The sequence below is a fragment of the Silene latifolia genome, chromosome 2 (genome assembly GCF_048544455.1).
Source record: "Silene latifolia isolate original U9 population chromosome 2, ASM4854445v1, whole genome shotgun sequence".
In the NCBI taxonomy this organism is placed as follows: Eukaryota; Viridiplantae; Streptophyta; class Magnoliopsida; order Caryophyllales; family Caryophyllaceae; genus Silene; species Silene latifolia.
This window is the reverse complement of record NC_133527.1, coordinates 157,150,014-157,175,725: the sequence shown is the minus strand read 5'-3', so window position 1 is coordinate 157,175,725 and position 25,712 is coordinate 157,150,014. Positions and strand designations below refer to the sequence as shown.

Here is a 25,712-nt window from a genome sequence, read left to right as displayed (position 1 = left end):
ATTTGAGCACGTACCCATGTTATCGTAATAAATTCAGGGGCCAACATCGAAATCTTTCGTGGGTTGATCCTGCTCGTTTGCTCTTTTCTTCTCAAAGGCCCTTTTTTTAAAAAATAAAAAAGGAGGCAGAAACTCATTTTTTTAGGGGCAAAAATGAGCTTTTTTCTATAAATAAAAATTGAAACTTAATGTTATTATAAATAAATCAGTATTATAAACCTACATATTAATCAAGCGCTTAAAAGTCTCGCTTGGTTGGTGATGTATAGAGTCCAACCGTAAAACTTTTTCTTTGTCGGCATGATGGTTGCTAGCACCCAATGAGTCCTACATCAAGAGACATCATCATTATTAACAAGTACATATATTAGTTATGAAAATGCAATTGTAGGGGGAAACGTAATATTAATTTGTTTATTACCCTTTTTCATTATAAGCGCCAAAAATCAGCTTCTTGGTTGTCGTCAATTGCTGAGCAATATAATCTACCCGTTCTTTGAACGAGAAATCCGGAATAAATAAAGATAAAACATAGGGGCACAGGAATCCGTATTGATCAGATGGAATATTCTTCTCGGGGATCACTCTCAATTGCAATATCCTACATTATTACGGTATTAATTCCGGTATTTAAAACACTATCTACCTAGTAGTCAGAATATTAGACTATGAAATTATTTATTAAGAAACTTACTTCATCCAAACAAATATGTGTGCTATATCAATCTGGTCTAGTCCAGCCCATACGGCTAGCAGATCCCATGATATAAGCGCTTGGCGCTCACCCCTAGAATATCCTCCTCGAGCGGAATAATTATCGCTTGCTCGGAGGCTATGCGATGGCCACCTCCTCATACGATCTCATCATCGTCCCCGTTCTTACTTTTTCCATGTAATCCTTCCCTTTATATTTTGTGGAGTTTATACTCCTAACTTTCACGGCCGGGAAAGAATGAGTCTTTGATGTGGTGCTACTACCACCAGCCTACACATGTAGTATAGATAATTAAAATAATAAAAAATCCAAAGGTAACATATCCTAGTTGGAGTAATAAAAATAAAAGCGTACTTAATTAAATACCTCCTCAACCTGCTCTTTCAATGATGAGGTAGTAGTAGCGAGTAAGACTGGGGACTTGGGCTTATCGGTCTTTTTGTCCCCTACACAAAATTACCATGCTTTTTATAAATACAGACAAAATATAAATAAAGGGGCGAGGTTAATTTTTAAAAAAATGGAGAAGTTAATTAAATACATACCTCATCAAGTTGTTGTGAAGTCGAGGTTGTTGGCATGTCTGTGGACTTAGGCTTATCCGCCAAAGCCGCCTTTTTTGTTCCCTACAAAAAAAAAAATAACATATAAATTTAACATATAAAAACATTCAACAATTAAAAATGTAACACATATATATATATATAAAGGTATTTCTTCTAACCCCAACTGCTTTCCGCTGCTCAGGAGGCGAGGCGGCGGAGATATCTTCGCCAAGTAGATGTGAGTATTAGGCCATTGGATGAAACTTCCAAGCGCATCTCCCGAATGGTAATGTCGTCACGAATCGGGACAGGTGGAAAGTTTTCATGGCCTGGAAAGACTGTAGTTATCTCTACTATTGTATGATTCGGCAAAAGTTTTTCGCCATGAATAACTACGCTTTCATTGCTGCATTTGTTTTCTACGAGACCCCGGCCAACACGCACACGTGGCTTTTCGATTCTATTAGGGTCAGCAAGAATAACTGGCCTATTGTTTACGGCCTGAAGAATATACACATACATACATTATTATATCTTTGCAAAAACGCTTGAAAGATTCAAAAGATTTTGCAAAAACGCTTTCTGTCTCGGGCCGATTTTTGCACAAACTTCAGCATTCATATAAATTTAACTAATTAAACACTTCATGCATACCTTACGAAAACAGGGAACCGACTTGAAGGGGATGTATCTTTGTTTTCCATCACCGTCTTCTCATCAAGTTGCATCTCCTTTTCAGACCCATTATTTACCTAATAAAATTAACCAATTCAATGGCACCATGTCGAAGTTGGCGGTGAACACACCCCCTGATCTTACCCAAAAAAAAAAAAAAAAGAAAAATAAGGAAGTATATTAGGTACCGATCGGCTTTAGTTGTTACAACTTGAAAGCATTATTAGGTACCCGATCTTTCTGAATCTCGTTGACCGATACTTCCTTCTCATGTATTGCCAAGGTAGTAGCGGCCTCTTCACCAATCTGTTGTACCTTATTATTACCCCCTTTAGAAATGACATCCTCCATCATCTTCACTTCTTCTTCGAAAGCTTACCTCCAGATTCACTTTAGTAGTACGGATGCCATTAATCAAGTCGCTTGCCAAGAATGTAATGTGTCAGCAATTTTATCCCAACAATAACATGTGAATTGAACTTAAATGAAAATAATAGAATAAATGTTACCATGTCGGCGTTCTCGGACTTAGTCTTCCTTTTCTTCTTTATCGGGGCAGTTGTCCCATAATATTTCGTTACTCCAACCTGTAACGGACGCCCCTCAAACGACCTGGATGTTCGGGTCGGCCGATCGCTCTAGCAAGAACGTCATTACGACCACTGGGAGTGAATTTCCCTTCTTCTACCTCTTTCAATACGTTATCCTATAATATATTAAATAAACTTCAAATTATATTTGTGACTAAAATAATAAAGTTAGTAATGAACTCGTCTTAATAAAATAATGCTTACTATGTTGGCCAAAACTTCCTCATCGTATTTGTCATGCGACGACCGGGATCCTTTAGGCGTGTGCCCATGTTTATAAGTTACATGCCGATCCACCTCTTTCACTCCCTTTGCCACCTACACATTAACATGGTAACATTTATACACGTAAATGTGTATCAATGCAAGTCCAAGCGTGATTAAAAAAATAAAGTCTCACAGGGCAATAATGCATGCTACTTACGAGGTCCTCTTCTATCTTTCAGAACCGCCTCGAGAACCATAGAATTTCCCCTTCTTGCATGAAATGTTAGCACGATTTCTTTTGCTAACGGCCTTCAAATAATTATATAAAAGCGCAAGTAGATGAGATAATAAAAACATTATATAAAGGACTCATTAATTAAAAAAATGATAGGTAAATCGTTAAAAGGCGAGGATATTTAACCCGAAACTTCTCGCAGTTCTCATCTTTTTGAAAAGATCCCATTCTTCCTGCTTGATGGTGGGACACTTGTTTTCCGGTGGGCTCTTACGCATCTCCCCCGTTGCCTTGTCCACATACAACCAATCCCTAGCAACGCCACACTTCCACTGCCTGTGGACATCACCGCCTTTATGCATTAAATACTCATCATGACTTTCATCGGGTATAATAAAGCCTTCCTTTATACGAGCCAAGTATAACTCCGCCAATTTTGGATTCAAACTTTTAACATCCTCTAAATGGATAGGCACAAACTGTCTTGTGCAAGCACCAATCCAATCGGAGAAAAGACCCGCATTTGGACCAAAAGAGGGAAACCCTTCTCACTCCATGTTATTTCGAACGGCTGTTTAGCGGCTATAGCTGCAAGGACTTTCTTGCACTTCGTAGCACCCCTCTCACCAGGCTTATTATCACCAGGCTCATTATTCTTTTGACTTCTTTTACGTTTTTCACCCATGATAATCCTAAAAACCAAATATGAATGATATAGCTGGATATGAACAACTTAACAACGTACATGCAGAGTATTATCTAAAACCCTAAACCCTAATAGGAATGAAAACTTAAAACAACAGATTGAGCTTCTAAAATCCTAAACCCTGATAAGAGGAGTAAAGTAGATGATGCGGGATGATAAAGATAACAAAGAAGACGAAAAACAAACAGATGCATGAAAAAAGAAACAAGATGATCGTCTTAAAACCCTAATGACGAAACACAAAATTAAAGTGAACATACCTGTTGATGATGATGATAAAGAGAACGAGCAGGATGATAAGGGAAGGCAACGGAATCTGGGCTCGGAAAAGCGGGCGGCGGCCGCGAGAATGTAAAAAACGAGGAAGGGAGAAGGATTAACACAGGATACCAACGGTTGGAGTAATAATGTTGTGTGTGTTTGTGTATGGCATGCTGGATGGGTTTCTATATTAGTTTTTTATTAAGACAAACTATTAACAACGGGTTCTCAAAGCAGAACCGTTGTTATATGTTAATAACAACGGGTCAATAAAAGTCAACCGCTGTCAAAACTTTATTACAACGGTTAAAATATACCCGTTGTAATATAGTTTCACCAAATTTGCGCCAAAATGAAATATGTCAAAAAAAATAATTGACAACGGGTAGAGGTACTACACCCGTTGTTGAAAGTATTAACAACGGGTGATTTAAATATACCCGTTGTTATTGTTGAACCTCTTTTTTTTAAAAATTATCAGTAATTCCATTACAGTCAAACTGTAACAATACATACCGCAACATTATTCAGCAATTTCAACACCAAAGATCCACATCTAATAATAAGATCAAGAAAATAAGACAACTTACACCAAAGATGCTTGCATACTTTGTACATGTCCTGATGAACTATCTCGGGATCGGGGGCGTTTCTTGGATGTCATAGTTTCTTCGTTAACCCAAATACCTTCACCATGGTCATCACGCATATAGATGCTTTCGGTGTCCTCGTGATCGGTGTCAACATCGTCGAAATAAGATACGATGGTAGACGATCCATTCCCTCAAAAACGACATCCCGATCATCATCATCATTATCGGATGGACTACTCCTTCTTTTCCTTATAGACAGTACAACGGACCACTTCTTATCCATAGGATCGGTGACATAGAACACTTGTTTAGCTTGGGATGCCATTATGAAAGGATCATCCTTATTATTGCCAACCTTACCCAGATTGACCAACGTAAATCCCATCTTATCCTTTCGGACACAATGGATGTTGTTATCAACCCAATTACATCGAAACAAAGGCATTGTGAAATCAATGTAATCTAGTACCAATATTTCTTGAATAACACCATAATAAAGGCATTTTCCCCAAATAGGCTTTTTATCTTTTGAAGTAGCAAAGTGCATTGCCTCAAATTCTGAACTCACACCACTATTTTGCATTGTGCTCACCTCATCTTGCTCGCGGGTGTAAAAAGTATATCCATTAATGGCAAAACTTGTTGTATAAGGTGACTCGGCATTTGGACCTAAACCAAGACGTAGTAACCTAGGAGAGATGTCATCACCGGTTTGATCAAGTACACTCGTAAGACAATATTCCTAAACCACTCTCGAAACGTCTTCGTATGCTCGTTCGCAATCCACTTCTCGGTCTTGTTTTGGTGATCGTATTTGAGCTCATCTTTGTGTTGTTGAATATAAGGTTGCACCTCATCTTCGTTGTTTAGCACATACATGTGTGCTAAATGCAACATTTCACGTGTCACAATTTTTTCAACCCGACCCCTAATACCTTTTCCGGTCATCCAATCACTATGACGATTCTTAGGAACGCCAATCAACTCCTCAGGGGAGAGATGAGCGTAACAATATGAAAGAGCTTCGTCTAAAATAGCGCGTTCAGCAATACAACCTTCCGGACGATACCGATTAGATGTATAGTCCTTGTAGACTTTCATCAATCTTTCGAAAGGATACCGGTATCTCAAGTACACGGGCCCAAGGTACAAAATCTCCCTAACCAAGTGAATGGTCAGATGAATCATGATAGTGAAGAAAGAGGGTGGAAAATACATTTCCAACTGACAAAGAGAGGTTACAACGAGGTCCTGCAATGAATCCGCGTCATCGGGATCGATGACTTTCTCGCATATGGACTGGAAGAAGAGACAGAATCTAGTTATAGCATATCTTACCTTTTCAGGTAAAATGGAACGAATAGCCACAGGTAGTAATTGTTGCATCAAAGTGTGACAATCATGTGACTTTAACCCGGTGAGTTTTAGGTCTTGCATCGACACTAGGCTTTTGATGTTCGACGAATAACCATGTGGCACTTTAATTCCATTCAAGCATGCACAGAACTCTTTTCTCTCATTCCGTGAAAGGGTAAAAGCTGCTGGCGGTAAAAATGTACGATTACCTCTCTTCCGTGGTGCCAACTCTAGCCTAATACCCATCATTTTCATATCTTCCCTAGCTGCGGCGTTATCCTTTGTTTTACCAGGAACATTCAGAAGGGTATTGATAATATTATCACGGACATTTTTCTCAATGTGCATGAAATCGAGGCAATGCCGACCTCCGGTCGGCCAATATGGAAGTTTATCAAAAAATATGGATCTTTTCTTATACCCACGAGTAGACAATTTAAAGCCGCTCTTCTTCCCATAATCTATCTCAATATGCTTTACTTTCTGATAAACTTCATGCCCACTCAAAATTCTAGGAGGTTGACGAAGTTCTTGTCTTCCATTGAATGCTTTATGCATCTTGCGATAACAATGGTCATGAGACAAGAACCTCCTATTTCCCATATACACATACTTACGAGAAGACTTCAAGTATTCAGACTCGATATCCTCTCCACACAATGGACAAGCCTCTTTCCCATGAACTGTGTGCCCAGAAAGGTCGCCATAAGCCGGATAGTCAGTTATTGTACACAATAACATCGCTCTCAAATTGAAAGTTTCGTTCTTATATGCATCAAATACTTCTATCCCACTATCCCACAACAATCGCAAATCATCTAGAAGAGGTTCCAAATATATATCTATATCATTTCCAGGTTGTTTAGGGCCGGAAATTAACAACGACAACATCAAATACTTTCTTTTCATGCACACATATGGAGGTAAGTTATAAATAGCCAACACTACTGGCCAAGTACTATGTTGGCTACTCATGTTTCCGTGTGGGTTCATTCCATCAGTGGACAGCGCTAGACGTAAGTTTCTAGGTTCATTGCCGAACTCGGGATACTTAGCGTCGAACGATTTCCATTGCTTACCATCTGCCGGGTGTCTTAGCTTTCCATCATTTATTCTTCCTGTTTCATGCCAAGTTAACATTTTTGCATCATCGGGATTCGCATAAATCCTTATGACTCTTGGTATCAATGGAAAATACCACAACACCTTAGTCGGGATCCCTTCCTTATCCTTATAACGCCACTCCAAACATTTAGGGCAATTGGTTAAGTTTTGATATAATTTCCGATACAATATGGAATCATTTGGACATGCATGTATTTTCTCATATTTCATACCCACTCCTCTTATTAGTTTTTTCGCCTCATATGTCTTAACAGGTAGAACATTACCATCAGGAAGCAACTCCTTTATCAAGGCTAAAAAACTAGTGAAACACGTGTCACTCACCCCATTTGCCCCCTTGATATTATACAACTTCACCACAGAAGACATTTTTGTGAACTTACAACCAGGATACAGAGGTGCTTCGGACTCACACAACTTCTCATACATGTTGTTAAGGTCATCCCAATTACTAGTGTCATCACCTACATCTTCAAAAGCAATGGACTCATCATCATTCTCTTCATTATCTATAGACCCAACATTCAACTTCTCTACTTCCAACTCTTCCAACTCAAAAACTCGGCAAACTCAGGATCATCAGTTAGCCTTTCGTGTACCTCAACATCATCTTCTTCCGAGTTATTCTCTTCCTCTAATGATTCCCCATGAAAAATCCAAAGTGTATAGGATCGACTAAATCTCCACTTTTCTAGGTGTATTTTAACGTCAGGAAAAGCCATATAGCTAATATTACCACATCTTTCACAAGGACATGCAATACTAGAAGAACCTTTCAAATTGTTCTAAACGAATTCATAAAATTCAGCTAAACCATCCTTGTAGGTGCGGTCACTCATATTTGCATCAATCATCCAAGTTCGAGTCATTATTCTACATTCGTAATAATAGGCAACTAATTCAAAAAATACAATAATAGGCAAACAAATAAACGAAATTCGGAAAGCAATTAAGCTAAATTATCAACAAATTAGATAATAACCCAAAAAATCCTATATCTAGTTATAATAAGCGTTGCTAAGAAACATATATATACCTGATTGATAAACACGCGCGATGAGGGAGAGAAGACGTGATAACAGTGACGGAGATGAAGACAGAGAGACGATCAGGGAGGAATGGAGGATGATATAGTAGCAGTATTAGCTTGTGTTTGTGTTTGTAGCGTATAGCAGAATAAAGCAATATGTTGTTCTTAAGATTTTCATAATATTAATAACAACGGTTATTGAGTCTACAACCGTTGTTAAAACGTATTAAAAACGGGTTCTAATATAACCGTTGTGATTACTTTTCACTAATTTGGCGCCAAACCATTAACAACGGTTAAAATTTAACCGTTGTTATTAGTTTTTTTATTAACAACGGTTGTTTAAGTATGACCCGTTGTTAAAAGCAATAACAACGGTTAACAACACATAACCGTTGTCATTAAGTTTGGTAAAATTCGCGGAATAAATTCTACAACGTGTTTTGATGATTTTCGTGAATAAGCGTTGTTAAAGGGCCGTTGTGGTTGCCTGTATTTGTAGTAGTGAAAGCACTATTTATAGGAAGGAGAAAGGAATTCTACAATGACTAAAATTCTTTTTAGAGACAACATTGAACATGACGTATTAATGCTTGGGAAAATCCTATCAATATTAGTGTTTGTGTTCTTATAGAAAGCTTTGTTTAAGAATTCTTATCCGGTTGGTTTTTTTTTCTTTTATAGTTATAGTTATTATTATTATATAGCATTATTTATTTGACTGAGGTGTTTTGCTAATGTTGGAGACTCTAATAATGCTCGAAAAAAGCTTCCTTTAATAATATAGATAGATATACTAGATTTAATGCCCGTGCGATGCACGGGCCTAAATGTAAGTTTCTATAGAATATGTGACTGATAAATGATATCCATCGGGTAAACAACTTACATACTGACATACTTTTATCCGTAAAGAATTCTCATTTAAGACGGCACTCGACGGTTCAAGTATCATATCATTTGTGTATATAATAAGACAAACATATTGTTTTTCGGCTTTTCCCTATACAGTCTTACTTACACTTTTAGTATTACTTAACCTGTTTTAAGCTTAAGACAGATAGTGTCGTCTTAAGAAATATTAACTGTCCATCCATATCTAATGTTTAAGTTCACCTATAATTATCCATTCTCTACCTTTTTAGTTTATTTTATTTTGATCTATAGGGAATCACAACTCATAAGGGCGATCTTGATGCTGACGGGGTTTGAACCCAAGTCAAGAATACTAACTCACATGACTTTACCAATTATGCCAATTGACATCTGCTACCCTTTTAGTTTATGATCGCATGCGTCTATTTTGATGTCATAATGATGATATAAGTCGTAATCTTGTAATTTGCAACTCTTTAAAGTTGTCTTATTTCGACTCTGGCCAATTATTTATTTAACATTGCTACAATACCTCTTTATAGAAAATAAAAATAGAAAGCTAAACTTTTGGTTACCGGAACCGTGTTAAATCGGTTACTTGTCCGAATAAGATTTACAAACATAAAGATTTGTAAAAATAAAAATAGAGGATAATTGAGGAAAGGCTAGCTTACACGTGCAACTACAAACACCTTGTTGGTGATGACGATGATCATTGATTCATTCGTTAGTATATTATTACCTAGGGGTTTTGCAAACTATCTGGTTCTTCAATATTATTTTATATTACATTCTTCTAAGATCTCGACTTGAAATCTATTTTGATTGGTTATGTTTTTATAAACAACGAAACTATTTTTTTTTTTTTGGTACTAATGAGGGGCGAAGCCCCGTAAATTAACTATGAGCTATTACACGGGGAATAGCTACCCCAAATATATCTTCCCGAAGGATCGTTCTAAGACTGGCAGATGGATTATCTAAATAAGTAGGCACTGTGAGAAGGGACCATAATGTGAGAAGGGAATAAGCTTAAACAAACACTATATATTATTACATGTCTTTTTGTGTTCTTCGTACGGAGTATATAATTACATGTCGAGCCTTGTGAACCAAATCTCAATTCTCAAATATCAGATTTTCTATAAGCGAATAATATAATGTAGGTTCGGGTAATAGTTTCTACATTTTGAGTAGAATGGGGAGGTAAATAAAATATTTTTATTGTCAGTAGTAGATTGTACTTCCTAATAAAATCGTTTTGTATTTTGAGCATGATAGGAAGTGGAGGCCGTTGTTAAACTGTGATAAATTGTACTCTATATTAGCTAACAACTATAACACCGTATGTAGTATACAGGTCAAAATCCACAAACAAATTCTAGGGGACAAAAAAGACAGCAGAAGTAAAAAAAAAACAAAACCAAACGTACCAGGAACACATTTGGGGGGGGGGGGGGTTCCTCCTTATAATCACCAGCACAAACATACTTCTATCCCTTATAAACTACCAAAGACGGTCCCTTAGGCGCAAACTTACTACCTTCCGATAAATGTGATAAAGAAAGACTATTCTGATTTGTACGCTCTAGCTAAGAAAATAAAAAAATCAAGTTCAAAAGCAGATTCACTACTACAAATTCAAGCAACGCCCATAATAAACGGTTTCTATTACTACTCTAAAATTCTATATCCCCGCAATAACTCGCTCAAAAATCCCTCGCTCTATAATAAAGACGACTCTTAATACCTACGACATTGTAAGGTATACCTTGGATTCCGACTTTAATTATGTTTCAATGTCTTTAGTAAGATGAATGCACATCCCTTCTTCTAACAGAAAGAAAAAAAAAATATACTTGCAGTTACATCTCACTCTTCGACCTTTCCAAATCATGAGGTTAGGGGAGCACAATTACAAAACCCTAAGGGGAGCACAATTACAAAACACTATGAATATCACAAATTATAGTATAAGACGGTCGGCATTACGCAATAATTATTGTATTATTATTCAAAAATCTACCTTGAAATAACACCACATATTTTCGGAGGGATGTAAATATGATGAATTCAACTGTCTCAAGATCAAAGCCTGCAAAACGCCTGCGTAAGAAAACAACAAAAAAATAAATTTGTGATACATAGTACTATTGATCAACAAACATTTATTTCTTATAGAATGCTAATTTAAAAGAGTCAACCATCATAAATAATGCATCATAATAAATATAAATCAATCAATGATAATAAAGAACGTAATAATGCTATAATAAATAATAATAATTTGTCTGAATAAAATGACGCACAAAAAGAAATAAGATCATACAAAATAAAATAATTTACATAAAATACAAAAGTAGGAAAGATTGGTTTGAGTTTGGGTGCATGCACGTAGCAATGATCATCAATGGGTATTTATACAGTAACTGATAAGAGTTAGCTCTTGGTAATCGACATCAATTAGAACTTATGCATACACAATTTTCTACGTAAAATATTGTTGAGAAAACTATCCAGATTACACTCTACCACCGCTAATTAGTATTAGCAGTATTTGGGTGCGATTCAATAACAACAGAATTTGCCTAGCACCACACTTATTGTCTTTACGGTTGACTCATCACATATGATAAAATATTATATCAATTTCTTATCTTGTGTAACTATCCCTAAATATATTTTTGTATTTAAAAACAATTAGGTAGTTCGTAAAATTTGGACTCTCTCTAATCGCTCGAAAAAAGCTTCCTTTAACAAAACTGACTAACATGATTCATACATGGAGCAAAGCATGATATAAATTCTCTTTTTATAGAGATATACAATGTAGTACACAAATCAAACTCAAACACTATTACTATGTTTACAGAAAATCAAACTCTACGGATACTACAAATCTAACTATTAAAATTTTAATAAGTATTTCATTGAAATTGAAAATTGATAGTGTTTTACAAAAGTCGGATTCTCTATAATCGCTCGAAAAAAAGCTTCATTTATAAATATATATATATATATATATATATATATATATATATATATATATATATATATATATATATATATATATATATATATATATTGATTGGCCACTTGTCACATATGCTGGATTAATAATTTCAAAGCCTAGTGCAAACTTTTTTTTAAGGCTCTTTTATACTTATAATTATTTGCTTGCGTATTAAATGAAAAAATAAACACAAAAATTCATCGAAAAAGATTTTTTTTTTCCCATTTTTAAGAGCATATCTCCAATTATATTTTTCAACATCTATAATTCTTAAATCTCAATAAATTATTTCAAATTTTCAATAATGCTTAATATTGGGCACCTATCTCTTAGTGATAAAAAATACTCTAGTGGGAGAAAATTCCTAATTTTGAATGCTTGAAAATAGCATTGGTCTCCCGCCGGAGGCCACCCAAACCACCATTCCAAATTCAATCATACATCAAAGCAATGACAATATGATCTACTCTCCTCTACCAAATCAGAAAAATGCTAAAAGGAAAACAATGCATCTAGATGAATTTCTAGCCAATTCGTCAGGAGACGGAAAATTGAAGGACTCAAACCAGATCCAACCTCCCACCGAAGGTCATCCTACTCAACATTACGCTCAACCGACCGCAGCCCCTGCTTCATACAGAGCAATGGTTCAGGGTTTTGGTTCGGGCGACAATTCATTCGAAGAGTTGTCTTTAGAAGAATTCAAGGACGACTCAAAGGATGATAATGACTCTGTGGAGGACGAGGATGAAGCTTTATGTCCCAGAATCTGTCTCACGAAAAATGAAAAAGCAATCAATAGAAAGCCCTGGCGCCACTCCCTGATAATCAAGATGTTTGACAAAAAAATCGGTTATCTTGCGTTAATGAGGAAATTGCAAGCAAAATGGTCGATAAAAGGTAAGCTTACCTTGACGGATCTTACAGGCAACTACTATGTCGCAAGATTTTCCACCAAACAAGATTACGATTTCGTAATGACACAAGGCCCTTGGATGATTGATGACCACTACTTGACAATCAGACGATGGGTTCCCAATTTTGTCCCATCAGAGGATAATATCAAATAACTGACAACATGGATCCGTATTCCAAACTTACCAGTTGAGTACTTCAATGAAATGTTCCTGCAGAAAATAGGGTCGAAAGTGGGGAAAGTCATTCGCATCGACAAGAATACAGCTTCGGCTGAGCGAGGTCAATTCATTAGACTAAGTGTTGAGGTTGATATCTCGAAGCCACTGCTATTGAAATTCCGCCTTAACGGTAAAGTTTACTATATTCAGTACGACAGTTTAAAAATGATATGCTTCAAGTGTGGTCGACTTAGGCACTCGATAGAGCAATGTCCAAAAAATTCCCCGCCTGATGCTACTATCGTCATCGAGGATGATGCAGTTCAAACACAAGCTACTGACCATAACGTGAGTATAAACTCGCTTGAGGCAGGTTTCCGGCCAGAGGAGAAAGATGACTTCGGAGATTGGATGATGGTAAAAAAACCTCCGAGGAAAAAACCCGATGCCAACCCGAGAAAGCCAGCCCGATATTCAATTTTGGAAATAATCCAAAAAATTCGGGATGGAGATTTGATATTTTGGCAACTAATCACGAGGTTTCAAATATTTCGAATAGCTCGAAGGACACCCATAATACTGAAGGGAATATTAGAAATAATATTATTTCCCAAAACAATAATCAATCCAAGATCAATAAAAGAATATTATCTTTGACCAAGAAAACTACTAAGCTATTAGCAAGCAATTCATCTACCAAAAATCCAATCAAATATACTCAAAAAAACTAAAAATACTCTATCTCATAATTCTACTATTATTCCAAATAATACCTCATCAACCCTACAAGATATTACCAATATTTTTATCATCCCAAAAAATCCATCTACTGAAGTTTTGAAGGCACGTTTGACGAAATCTACCACTGCAAACACACCGTTTACTCCTAATTCCAGCAACGTTCAACCAAACCATGAATCCCCATCCATACTTCTCCTATCTAGACCGCCCCCTACCTCAACCGAAATGCCTCCCGCAAAATGCTCACATAGTAGTGATACCCTCAACGCAACAACTGAAGGTAGCTAATTGGCCGGAGATGCCCGCTCCCTATATGGGGTTGATGATTTCGGAATGCCCAGTGATGGACTTCAGAATCGAAGTGACGAGGAAGTGTCCCTCGAATCTAACGATGGAACTATCGATACCATGGAGTATTAATAGAGTCCTTAAACTCGTAAGTCGTGCTTATCTATCATCTCTCGATTATTTACCTGACCATAGGAATACACAAATCCCGAACTTGTGTCCGAACCTACCCCATATCACTTTCATGGTATGGAATGTACAAGGTACCGGTAGTAAAAATAAAATTAATGCCATTTAAGAAATTGTTAAGACATACAAGCCCTCTGTTCTCGCGCTGGTTGAGACGCATATGGGGGCAGAACACGCAGTGAAGTTAGGTCAGATTCTTGGTTATGATGGCCAATCCCAGATTAATGCGGTGGGTTATAGTGGGGGTATATGACTTTATTGGAAAACAAATACGGTTACTGTAACCCCGGTAATATAACATTCGCAATTCATTACTATTGAAGTAGCTCGAAACGAAGAATACCCTTGGTTCTTTTCAGCTGTTTACGCAAGTCCGGACCCATCAAATAGACGCGAACTATGGTCAGAATTGGAGAATTTTGCTCGATCAAATAATCGCCCCTGGCTACTAGCGGGGGACTTTAACGAAACTAGGTCCCTTAGTAAAAGACATGGTGGATATCGTAATATGGCTCGAAGGTGCGAAAATTTTAATAACTGGATTGAGAATTGTGAATTGATTGAGCTCGCTTTTACTGGCCCTTCACATACATGGGCTCGTGGTAATTCGGTCGAGACGAGGCAAAGTGCAAGGCTAGATAGAGCCCTTTGTACTTTGGATTGGGGGGATTGGGGGACCATGTTCGAGGAGGCTATGGTCAAGCACCTCCCAGCTATTCAGTCCGACTATTGTCCGCTGTTGATTTTGCCTAATGGATTTGCACCCCTAGCAGCAGTCAACAGACCGTTTCGCTTTCAGGCGTGCTGGCCACGAGAAATTTAAAGAATTTGTTGTTAATAATTGGCCCTCAGACGGAGCTTTCCCAACTCGGCTAAAGAGTTTTTCCTCTAAAATCCAAGATTGGAATCAACAAGTTTTTGGTAACATATTTAGACAGAAACGAGAACTCATGGCCCGAATTGAAGGTTGCCAGCCTGAATTGTCGAAGAAGCGTATAACATATCTCATCAAATTAGAAACACGGCTCCGTAAAGAACTCGACGAAGTCATAGACCGTGAAGAGCTTTTGTGGTAACAAAAGTCTCGTATGGATTTTATTTAGGATGGTGATCGGATTGCGGCCTATTTTCCTGTTAGCACGTTGGTTCGAAGATGGCGAAACCGTATTAATTCATTGAAAAATGAAAGTGGAGCGTGGACTGATGATCCAGCCGAAATAAGAAAAATTGTAGTTGATTACTATAAATGGCTCTATACTGAAGAACAAAGATCGGAGATTGACGATAAGCTTCCGTGGAATCTTTTTCAAGAATTTTCAAATAATGATTGGGAGTGGCTAAACAGACCGTTTAATATTGCTGAGATAGAAAAGGTTATAAACAATATGGGAGCTCTAAAGGCCCCCGGTCTTGACGGATTCCAAGCACTTTTCTATAGGAAAAACTGGGATATTATGGCGGACTCGCTATGTGACATGGTCCTTAAAGCTTTAGAGGGTAAAGGAATGCTGGAGGGCCTCAACGATACACTTTTGGTTCTTATACCTAAGGTAACTACCCCGGAAGTTATTTCTCAATTCCGTCCTAATAGCTTGTGTAATATTGCATATAAAATCATTAGTAAGAGACTAGCTAATCGCATAAAAAAGGTCCTTCCACATCTTATTTATGAAACTCAGAGCGGATTCGTTCCGGGGAGGCAAATAACGGATAATATCGTGGTTTTTCAAGAAGCTATTCACTATATGAGAAAAAGAAAGGGAAAACAGGGTTTGATGGCCATTAAAATCGACTTGGAAAAATCCTACGATCGTCTTCACTGGAACTTTATTCACGATACTATGAAGGATATGGGATTTCCAGGCCTTTTAGTGGATGTGGTAATGGAATGTGTGACTACAGCGAGAATGCAAGTATTATGGAATGGAGAGCCAACTGAGCAATTTGTACCATCGAGAGGAGTAAGACAAGGTGATCCTCTATCGTCGTATCTATTTGTCATGTGCCTAGAAAAATTACAGCAGGCAATCGATCTTGAGGTCCGTAATAAAAACTGGCGAACTATCATTATCGGGCGAAATGGGCCGTCTATTACCAACTTATTCTTTGTTGATGACATGGTCCTGTCTGGGGAAGCAAACGAGGAACAAGCTCTAGTAATGCGGTACGTTTTGGACAATTTCTGTGAGGCCTCGGGTGAAAAAATAAGTGCAGCCAAGTCTCTCGGATTTTCTTTTCCAGCAATACCGAATTAGGGGTCAGAGAAAGGGTTAGCACTGTTTTGGGTTTTGAGGAAACAACCGATTTAGGTACTTATCTTGGCATGCCCACTATCAACGGCCGGGTAACCCGCCATACCTTCGAGCATCTAGAGGACAAGATTAATAACAGATTAGTGGGTTGGTCGACTAAGAAGTTGTCGTTAGCAGGAAGGGAGACCTTGGTTAAATCGACTCTAACGATAATAGCTAAATATAGTATGCAAACTGCTAAGATTCCGCGTACTATCTGTGATACTATTGATAAGAAATCTCGTCGCTTATTATGGGGAGGGGATGAGAAAAAAAGTCTATCCATTTAATTAATTGGGAAATAGTGCAACAGCCGAAGTCCAGAGGAGGCCTGGGGATTGTTTCAGCCAGACAAGCTAATGCAGCCTTTCTAACAAAACTTGGGTGGCGAGTATTAGCTGAGCCTCACAGCTTATGGTCGCGGGTTCTCCGAGCAAAATATGTCTAATGTATGGGCAGGGATATCGTCACAATCTAGGACCATAGTTAGGGGTACGGCTACTGCAGTGGGTAATGGAAGACGAACTCTTTTCTGGGATCATAATTGGGTCGATGGTGTCTGTCTTTCAGACAACGTTTTAAGTCCTATTCCCGAAGATATATTGGGAGCAACTGTTAGCGACATGTGGTGCGAGTCTAACGGCTGGAAGTGGGACTTGTTTGCTGACTTCTTGCCATAAGATATCCTCCTCAAAATTGCGTCCATTTCCTTAGTCACTGACCCGAGCTTGGAAGATTCCCTTTACTGGCAAGGTACTTCGTCTGGTAAGTTCACTATTAAATCAACTTTAGGGTACTTAAAAGGAGTCGATTATGAGAAGCTTCCGGAGTCTCCAGTTTAGCGCTCTATTTGGCGCCTCCCAGTCCAACAAAGAGTTCGAGTTTTTCTTTGGCTAGCTGCTCATGGTCGGTTAATGGTTAATGTCAATCGGGTTAGGAGAAATATGGGGGATGACCCGAAGTGCCCTCGTTGTTATGAAGCCGAGGAGACAGTCGAGCACTTGCTGCGCTCTTGCTTCGTCTAAAAAAAAAAATCTGGGAGCTGGTGGGTGTTGGCCGCACCAATACCTTCTTCTTCAACTCAAATTTCTCGACTTGGTTGACAAAAAACGCTAGCAATGATATAGAGTCCTCCATAGAAGATTGGCTTATGTACTTTGCTATTACTTGTTGGTGGATATGGAGGTGGCGTAACAACATTGTCTTTGGAAGGGACAATGACAATCCACTTGACTCGCGTGCGTTTCTCTATCAGCAGTTTGCTAGTACGAAGCAAGCCCTTGATCGTCACAACATTTTCATCCCTATTCCACGCAACCCAAGATCAGAAATTTTCATTCGATGGCTTCCCCCGCCTCACGGGTGGGTCCTTCTGAACACTGATGGGGCTTCTAAAGGTAATTCGGGTCCAGCTGGGGGTGGAGGTATCTTTCGCGATGAAACTGGGAATTTTATTACTGCTTATTTCTTCTCTTGTGGATCTTGCACCTCCATGAAAGCGGAGCTTCTAGCTCTCCTAGGGGGTTTAAAAAGAGCCAAAACTCTCAACATATCAAAGCTTAATATTCACATGGACAACTCTCCTTGCGTCAATCTCATAAACGAAGATCAACTGGTGAACAATAATCTGAAATTTCTTGTTAAACAGTGCAGGGAGTTGATATGGGACACTCAATGGAGAGTCAAGATAGAACACACGTACCGAGAAACCAACAAAGCAGCTGATTTCATGGCTAACAAGGGCGTCACGTCGAGTACTCTAATTACGCACTTAGACCTTCCTTTTAATGAGCTTCGCCCTATACTTAGGGAGGACATTTTTGGGGTCACCACCCCTCGTGTATTAGCTAGTAGTTAATTCCGGGGCTTTGCCCCTCTTTCGCACCAAAAAAAAAAAAATAATGCTTAATATTGCTACCCATTTAACTTGTTTTACTACTAGAGTCTTTCACAAATAGAATTATACCAATTTCAACTTTGAAAAACTAATTTGACAATGAATTAAATAAGAAGATACATGCTTCGAAATTCCATTAATGCATTAATTAACCATGACTTGATTAAGAAACTTAAGTATAATATTTGAATTTTGGATCCAATTTCAATTGAAAATAGATTGTTTTAATGAAGATAAATATCAAAATTTTCATCTCACGGGCCCCTTGGTGCCCGAAGCCCTTGCTGCACTTGACACTCGATGACATCATACATAAATGGTTCCTTATCTTTCCTTGATCTTTGTATCAAAATCACAATAAATAAATGATCGAAATGGAAGGACTAATTGCTTTAAATATTTACTCACACCGGCAATTTTAACGTTGGTGAGTTTTGAATCCAGTTTGTAAAATTTCTTTTAGGTAAAGATTGTAAAATTATTACTAACTAGTGTAACACCCTTGAAAATTCACGGAATTGTTTATAACTATTAGAAATGAAATCTATTTATTAAAATTTTAAATTAATGTTGTACTGTGTATTTTATTATTAGACTACATCTTATTCACCATAAATTTTCCCTTTCATTTTGACATAAAAATTAAGAAAATACATTATCCCACCATATAATTAAATTTGGACCACACAAATACACTACATCAACATACAATTAAATTTGGACCACACAAACATTGACCAAAAAAAGAAATAAGGAAGTTATTGTAAATAGACGAAAAAGGAAATAAGGAAGCTTATTGTGAATAGCCGGAGTATGTAATTTTGCTGTCCCAACCCCATTTTACCTAAGCTTACCTTTTTAAGGTTGAGGTGCCTAATTTATTCCATTTACCATTTCTCATACACGTTGTAATTATGACTAAGACAAAATTTATCAACTTATTATTAGGCACACTCATTGCCCCCGTTGTTACTATCGTTTATTTCATTACTATTACAAATAATATTTTTACTTTTATTATACCCGTTAATAAAACCCGACTTTCTTGATGAATTGTATTTTTGAGCTATAATGAGGATCTTAAAGTTAGTGTAAATTTGCTCATGCAGAATATAATAAATTATTCGTTTTCCGGATTTAAATTATGAATGTTTTTAGATTTTGTTTTATATCTAAAGTCGAAACACATTTCTTTTATCGATTTTTTTTTAACTAAACTCGATTTGTTTAGTTTAAAATAGAATTAATAGTGTCTTTTATTCTCGTTTTTTCACTACTACAAAAAAAACATCAAAAAGACCACTAATAAGAAACCGGTTGGATTTCTTAATTGGTTTCTCAACATAAGAAACCGGTGATTTTATAAAACCAGTTTCCTAGATCAAAAATAGGAAATGTGTTGGAACTAAAACCAGTTTCCTTGGTTTTTTTTTTATTTTTTTTCTTTTAAAAAATTACTACCCTTACTCCACTACATTCCACGATTCCACTAATGCGATTTTGACCGAAATTTCTGGAGTTTCTTGTTCATAGTTATTGTCTCGCGAATTCTTGATCGCCAAACTAAAATTAAACCAGAATCAATAATTTTTTTGGGGTTTATTGTTCATCCCTATGATATGGAACAAATATCAATTACTTGTAATAGTTATTAGTTTACCGTAAATCTCATTTCATTATTTATATTACTTTTAGTCATCCTAAAAAACTTATTGTTAGTTCAGTCTAATTTTCTGCAACCCCAATCTTCTCCCAACATAGATTGATTTAACTCAATGCGTCTTCATAATTGATTATTTAAAGTTTGTCCCAAACTCGAGTTTGAGCTAAGTTTGACATAATTTAAATCAAACTCGAGTTTATAGTGTTATGTACCAAAAGTGGTGAACAATTGATTTAATTATCCACACACTTTTTTAATTAATCATCCAATATTATGGCACTTAAACACAATCAAACAACAATATACTTGAAAAGCCTCCGAAAAAAACTCATGGGAAACTTGTAATCCCTCTACAGTCTACAATGGCGAAAAAATCACCATGTTAACAAAACCCACTAAATCCCCTAAAACCATTTTCAATGGAAATCACCACCACTTAGAAGTCGACCAGTCAACCATGAAGCCAAGATCTCTCCGGTAAACTTGCTGATGCATCCGTCCAACTCCACCGTCACCAGCCTTTTCTGTTTTTTTCTCTCTCATCTTCACTGTATCCTCGCTGCTAGCTTTTTGGAAATTTTCTTTGATTTTCATAGATTTATGGGGTTTTTTTGTCAAAAACTACCTTATATTTAAGGGTATTTGTAAAAATAATGTCTTATATTATTTTTCTTGTTTCAGACTACCTTTGTTTTCTCATTTTTTTGCCAATAACTACCTACGCTAAAAGTCTAGACATATTTGGTCTGTTTTGCGGCTTTAACCTGTCTCACATGACTCTTTTATGTTTTAATGTTACTTGGCCTAATTTTGGGAAGTCATGATGTACTTACGCTTAACTTTAGTAGATGTTTGTAGTTATTATTGAAATGTGAAATTCATAAATTTTTCTTATCTGAAGTCAAATTATCGTTTGAATGCGATTGATCATTGTTGTTTGATGTTAACAAAGACATGAGATAGGTTAATGTCGTTAATCGACCAAATCTTGCCATATTTTCAGCATAAGTAGTTATTGACCAAAAAATTAGAAAACAAAGATATTCTAAAACAAGAAAAATAATATAAGGTAGTATTTTTACAAATACCCCTAAATATAAGGTAGTTTTTGACAAAAACCTTAGATTTATTGAACTTTTATTTTGAGAAGTTGAGTGAGAAATAATGGTGAAGTATCTGGATAAACGTGTCTTGGACTCTTGGGGATGTGGGATGAGTAATTGTGGAGAGAGTAATTCTACCGTCCTTTCGGAGGACGGTACTCCTGACAAACAAGCCATTATAATATTTCACTTGGGTAGATTGTGTTTGTATGTGAGGAGTACCGTCCTCCGGGAGGACGGTAGAATTTTTGTTGTGGAGAAAGTCTGTTTCTTAGAAAAATGAATTTTTGTAGTGGGAGACGGAAGTTGTGACTTATTGAATAGAAATGAAAAAGACTATTCTACCCTTTATTTTGTACTGAATAATTAAATTACATAAGTGTAGGGACAATTCTGCCTTTTTAATGAGAGAGCTTGTAAACCACTTTTCTAAATCCTCATGCCGTCACGTCAGCTGAGAAGGTCTTTTCTTTAATATATATAATGATAATGATCACTTATCAGCAACACTAGCTGACATTCGTTAAATGTTACTCGTATTTGTTTGTCGGATTTTCTAACATGTGCGCAGTGCGCACATCTTAATAAGTTAATTATAAAAAAATTGTTGAGAATATTTTACTAATTATGGCAAATGTGAGTTTATACATTTATTTTTCATGATTTATTCTCAACAAAGAGAAGTTTCTCTAATTAACTTATTAACATGTGACCTTAACATGAGTACATGTTAGAAAAACCCTTTGTCTATATGTATCTCTAATGAAACATAACAACAGGATCAATCAACAAGGGACGCAGAATCAGTCTAACTAAGCTCAACGTTGCGCTAATAGGTAATATCTCAATTCATCAATGTTCATCTACTTTATCACTTAGCTTCATGTTTTAAGACAATTCTAAAATTTCTTGAAGGCATTGTTTTGTGATGGCTGACACTATTTTCAATTGTCTCTCTCAGACGTATCTGTTACATGATATTCACCTTATTTCAATTGTCTTGCAGCTTGTTTCTCAGTGACAGGGATATGCCTGATTATTTTTCTAGTAATCTTCTTTAGAAGGAGGTACTCATCGAAAGACCGAGTTGATAGACGAGAAAGAAGAATTAATGTTGAGACTTTCCTTAGAGGTCATGGATCTTCAGGTCCAAAAAGATACACATACAACGATCTAAAGAAGATTACTAATTCCTTCAAAGACAAGCTCGGAGAAGGCGGGTATGGCTCCGTCTACAAAGGAATTCTTCAAAATGGCACTCCAGTTGCAGTCAAAATGCTACACAAATCAAAAGAAGAAGTAGCGGAATTCATAAATGAGGTTGCAAGTATTGGAAGTACCAACCATGTCAATGTTGTCAAACTCTTTGGGTTTTGCTACGAGGGGAATAAACGAGGTCTTGTGTACGAGTTCATGGCTAATGGATCGCTTGAAAAGTTTCTATACACGGGGGACAAGTCCGATAAGGACCATCATTCCCTTGGATGGGAAACCCTATTTGAAATTGCAATTGGAGTTGCGAGAGGACTAGAGTACCTTCACAGAGGGTGTAACACAAGGATACTACACTTTGATATTAAGCCACACAACATTCTTCTCGATGAAAACTTCTGCCCAAAAATTTCAGATTTCGGGCTATCTAAGTCATGCCCTCAAAAAGACAGTCTCATATCCATGTCTGAGGCTCGAGGAACAATCGGGTATATTGCTCCCGAGGTATTCCTTAAGAGTTTTGGTGGTGTGTCCTACAAGTCAGATGTCTATAGTTATGGAATGTTGGTCCTCGAAATGGTAGGTTGTCGAAGAAAAGTTGATGTTGAAGGAGAAGTTAGCAGTGAGCATTCTTTTCCTGAGTGGATATATGAGCAACTTGAAGCAAGCATCAAGAATGAGCAGGAAAATGATGGATTGATTTATGAGGAAATAGAAATGCAAAGGAAGATGATAGTAGTGAGTTTATGGTGTGTGAAGACTAACCCTTCTCGCAGGCCGCCAATGAGTAAAGTGGTGGAAATGTTGGAAGGGACGCCTGAATCTCTACAAGTTCCTCGCGCTGCTTCTTTGTCTATGTCGCTTCAGTCACAGCACAGGACAGATTGCGGCATCAACAGCTTTTACAATCAACAACAGTCGAGATTAAGTCGCAATAATCAGTTCTCAGATGAATATTGATCCCAAAATATTCTATCCATTGTCTCGAGAAATTATTTCCAGTTTTCAAAAAGTATTTCCTACGAATGACCTACATTATAATTCATAAGCAAGATGTATTTTCAGTTCGCAAGTCATGTTTTAATCATTTAATCACATGGCTAAATTAGTGTTGTATATAAATTATAAGACCGTCTCATGTAAGTTTTTGTAATAATATGCAGAGAAGTTACATGTATCATTTTTTGCTTGTTTAAAAATTAAAACAAATAAAAAGAATTGGTTAGACAATGCTGATGATTAAGTTAAAAAATAGTTTGGTGTTTTGGCTTCTGAGTTCTAAGTACAGATAAATGCATCAAGTTTCAGGGGAAAACAATACTAACTAGACCTAGCATTCTAGCAAGTTAAATTTCTGCCGGCTCTGTTGTTCCGAAACTCATGGCCCCTGATTTGTATCCTGAATGAGAATAACGAAGATGAATTTTTTTGATTTTTGTTGTGAACTTCAATTGACCCTGCCTGAGAATTACTCAAAATTAATGTCGAAAAAGGCAGTTATCCGATTTACACGGTCTACCACCAACGCCTTCATCACTAAAATCTTCAGTTAATCACTAATACGACCAACGTTTTTGATCCTTTCACTTCTATGTGCTAAACAGACAAAAAAGTTTATTGACGGGTGATAGGATAATTACTAGGTCATTAATTCTAGCAAATTATCTAACCAAATTAAATATTTTTAAGCCTTATTGCATTTACTAATCCCAACTTAAAGGGTAGTATAGTGTAAGTAGGGTCGAACCCTAGATAGAGAGGTTGTTTAGTAAAGACTTGATTCTAAGCTATTGATTATTAATTACTAATTAAGACACTAACAATTGATTAAGACTCTACTTGCAAATTAAGACTCCGAAATTACGACTATTCATAAACTATGGTTATAAACAATGCTTTTTTTTGGTTGATGTGATTGGTGACATGAAAAGAGAAAATGCAAATTTTTCTAGCTAGGCAATTTATCAAACACTTGGTAGACAATATATCAATAAAGAGAAGAACATGGTGTAACTTATTTAAGTGACTAACTAATCAAGTAAGTATGACTCTATTTTCCACCTTTCTCCTATTCACCCAATACACATACTCATAAGATTTTGATCCACTAATTAAAACCAAGTAGAGGATCCTTCATAGAATGAATTCACAATTATTAAAATACACCGGGAATTCAAACTAGAGCAGTAAGAATAAGAATAATTTCAAACAAGCAGTGCTAGGATAAGTCCCTAAACAAGTCCCTAAACAGGGTAAACCCAACTTGGTAATAACCTTTTCCGACAAAATCAGTTTGATCAGGCGAGTGGCTGTTACGACACCGCGTGCCATTTACTCCGTTCGTCTTTTAAAGATAAATTTGAGTTTGATTTAAACACAATCATATCTCTCGCTATTTCTTTGTGTTTAAATTTAGCAGCTTGTGCTAATAAGCTCCAAGGTTTTGAGGAAGCTTTGATCTATTATTCTATGATTTTAAATTTTTTCCCTCGTAATGCTAAAGCTCTCTTTCGGAAAGTTATGGCCCTTAACTTTCCAGAGGCTCATATTGCTTTGGAAGAGGGACGCTTGGCTGAACCTGATATTATTCAAGAATTTGAAGTTGTTTGTTAGTCACAACCAATAAACAAAAATGGTAAGCGGGTTATCGATGCTTCTTTGGATACAAATGATGTTCAGGCAGGGAAAGTGTTAGTGTCTCCTCTTCAAAGTAGAGAAGTTGTTCTTCCTCTCCATTGTAAAGAAGCTGATGGGGTGGAGATGATGGCCGATGCTGTAAGTTGTGCATCGTCACAGTTGGACGCCAATAATGCAAACAAAGGACAGAAGCAACAACCGTACCCTCACCTCTAAAACTATCCAGACGGGAAGTCTTCATGAGGATATTCATGGAACAGCAGGAGTTCCCACCTCTTCTTCTCCACCGGAGATTCTTTTAAACCCTATTGATGTTAAACAAACTGAATGTGTTGAGTTGGTAAAAGAGGACGCCATTTTACAGGGTGATAAGAGGACACGCCTTAATTCGTCTTCACCCTATGCTACTAAGATCTCGTTGTCGAATAAAAGTTGATGTTGAAGGAGAAGTTAGCAGTGAGCAAGCTTTTCCTGAGTGGATATATGAGCAGCTCGAATCAAGCGTCGAGAATGAGCAAGAAAATGATGGATTGATGTTGGGAAATTAGCACCAATTACCCACACGCAACGGAAACACAATAGACAATATAAAACCAAAAAGTAGATAACCGTAAACAACAATAAGATGAGACAGAAAATATAGGGTAAAATACCCAGGGCAAAACCCTCCAAATCCGAAGGTAAAACC

At 36.9% G+C, this 25,712-nt stretch overlaps 1 protein-coding gene across 1 annotated transcript in view; it reads left to right on the top strand.

Moving 5' to 3' along the window:
* Positions 1–23,472, top strand: part of LOC141643171 (LEAF RUST 10 DISEASE-RESISTANCE LOCUS RECEPTOR-LIKE PROTEIN KINASE-like 2.3) — a 29,837-nt gene extending 6,365 nt beyond the window's left edge. The window contains exons 2-3 of the mRNA XM_074452213.1: positions 21,955–22,011; positions 22,182–23,472. Of these exons, the coding sequence (XP_074308314.1) occupies positions 21,955–22,011; positions 22,182–23,347 (1,223 nt within the window). The 3' untranslated portion in view covers positions 23,348–23,472. The remainder of the gene's footprint in view (positions 1–21,954; positions 22,012–22,181) is intronic.
* The last annotated feature ends 2,240 nt before the right edge of the window (positions 23,473–25,712 follow it).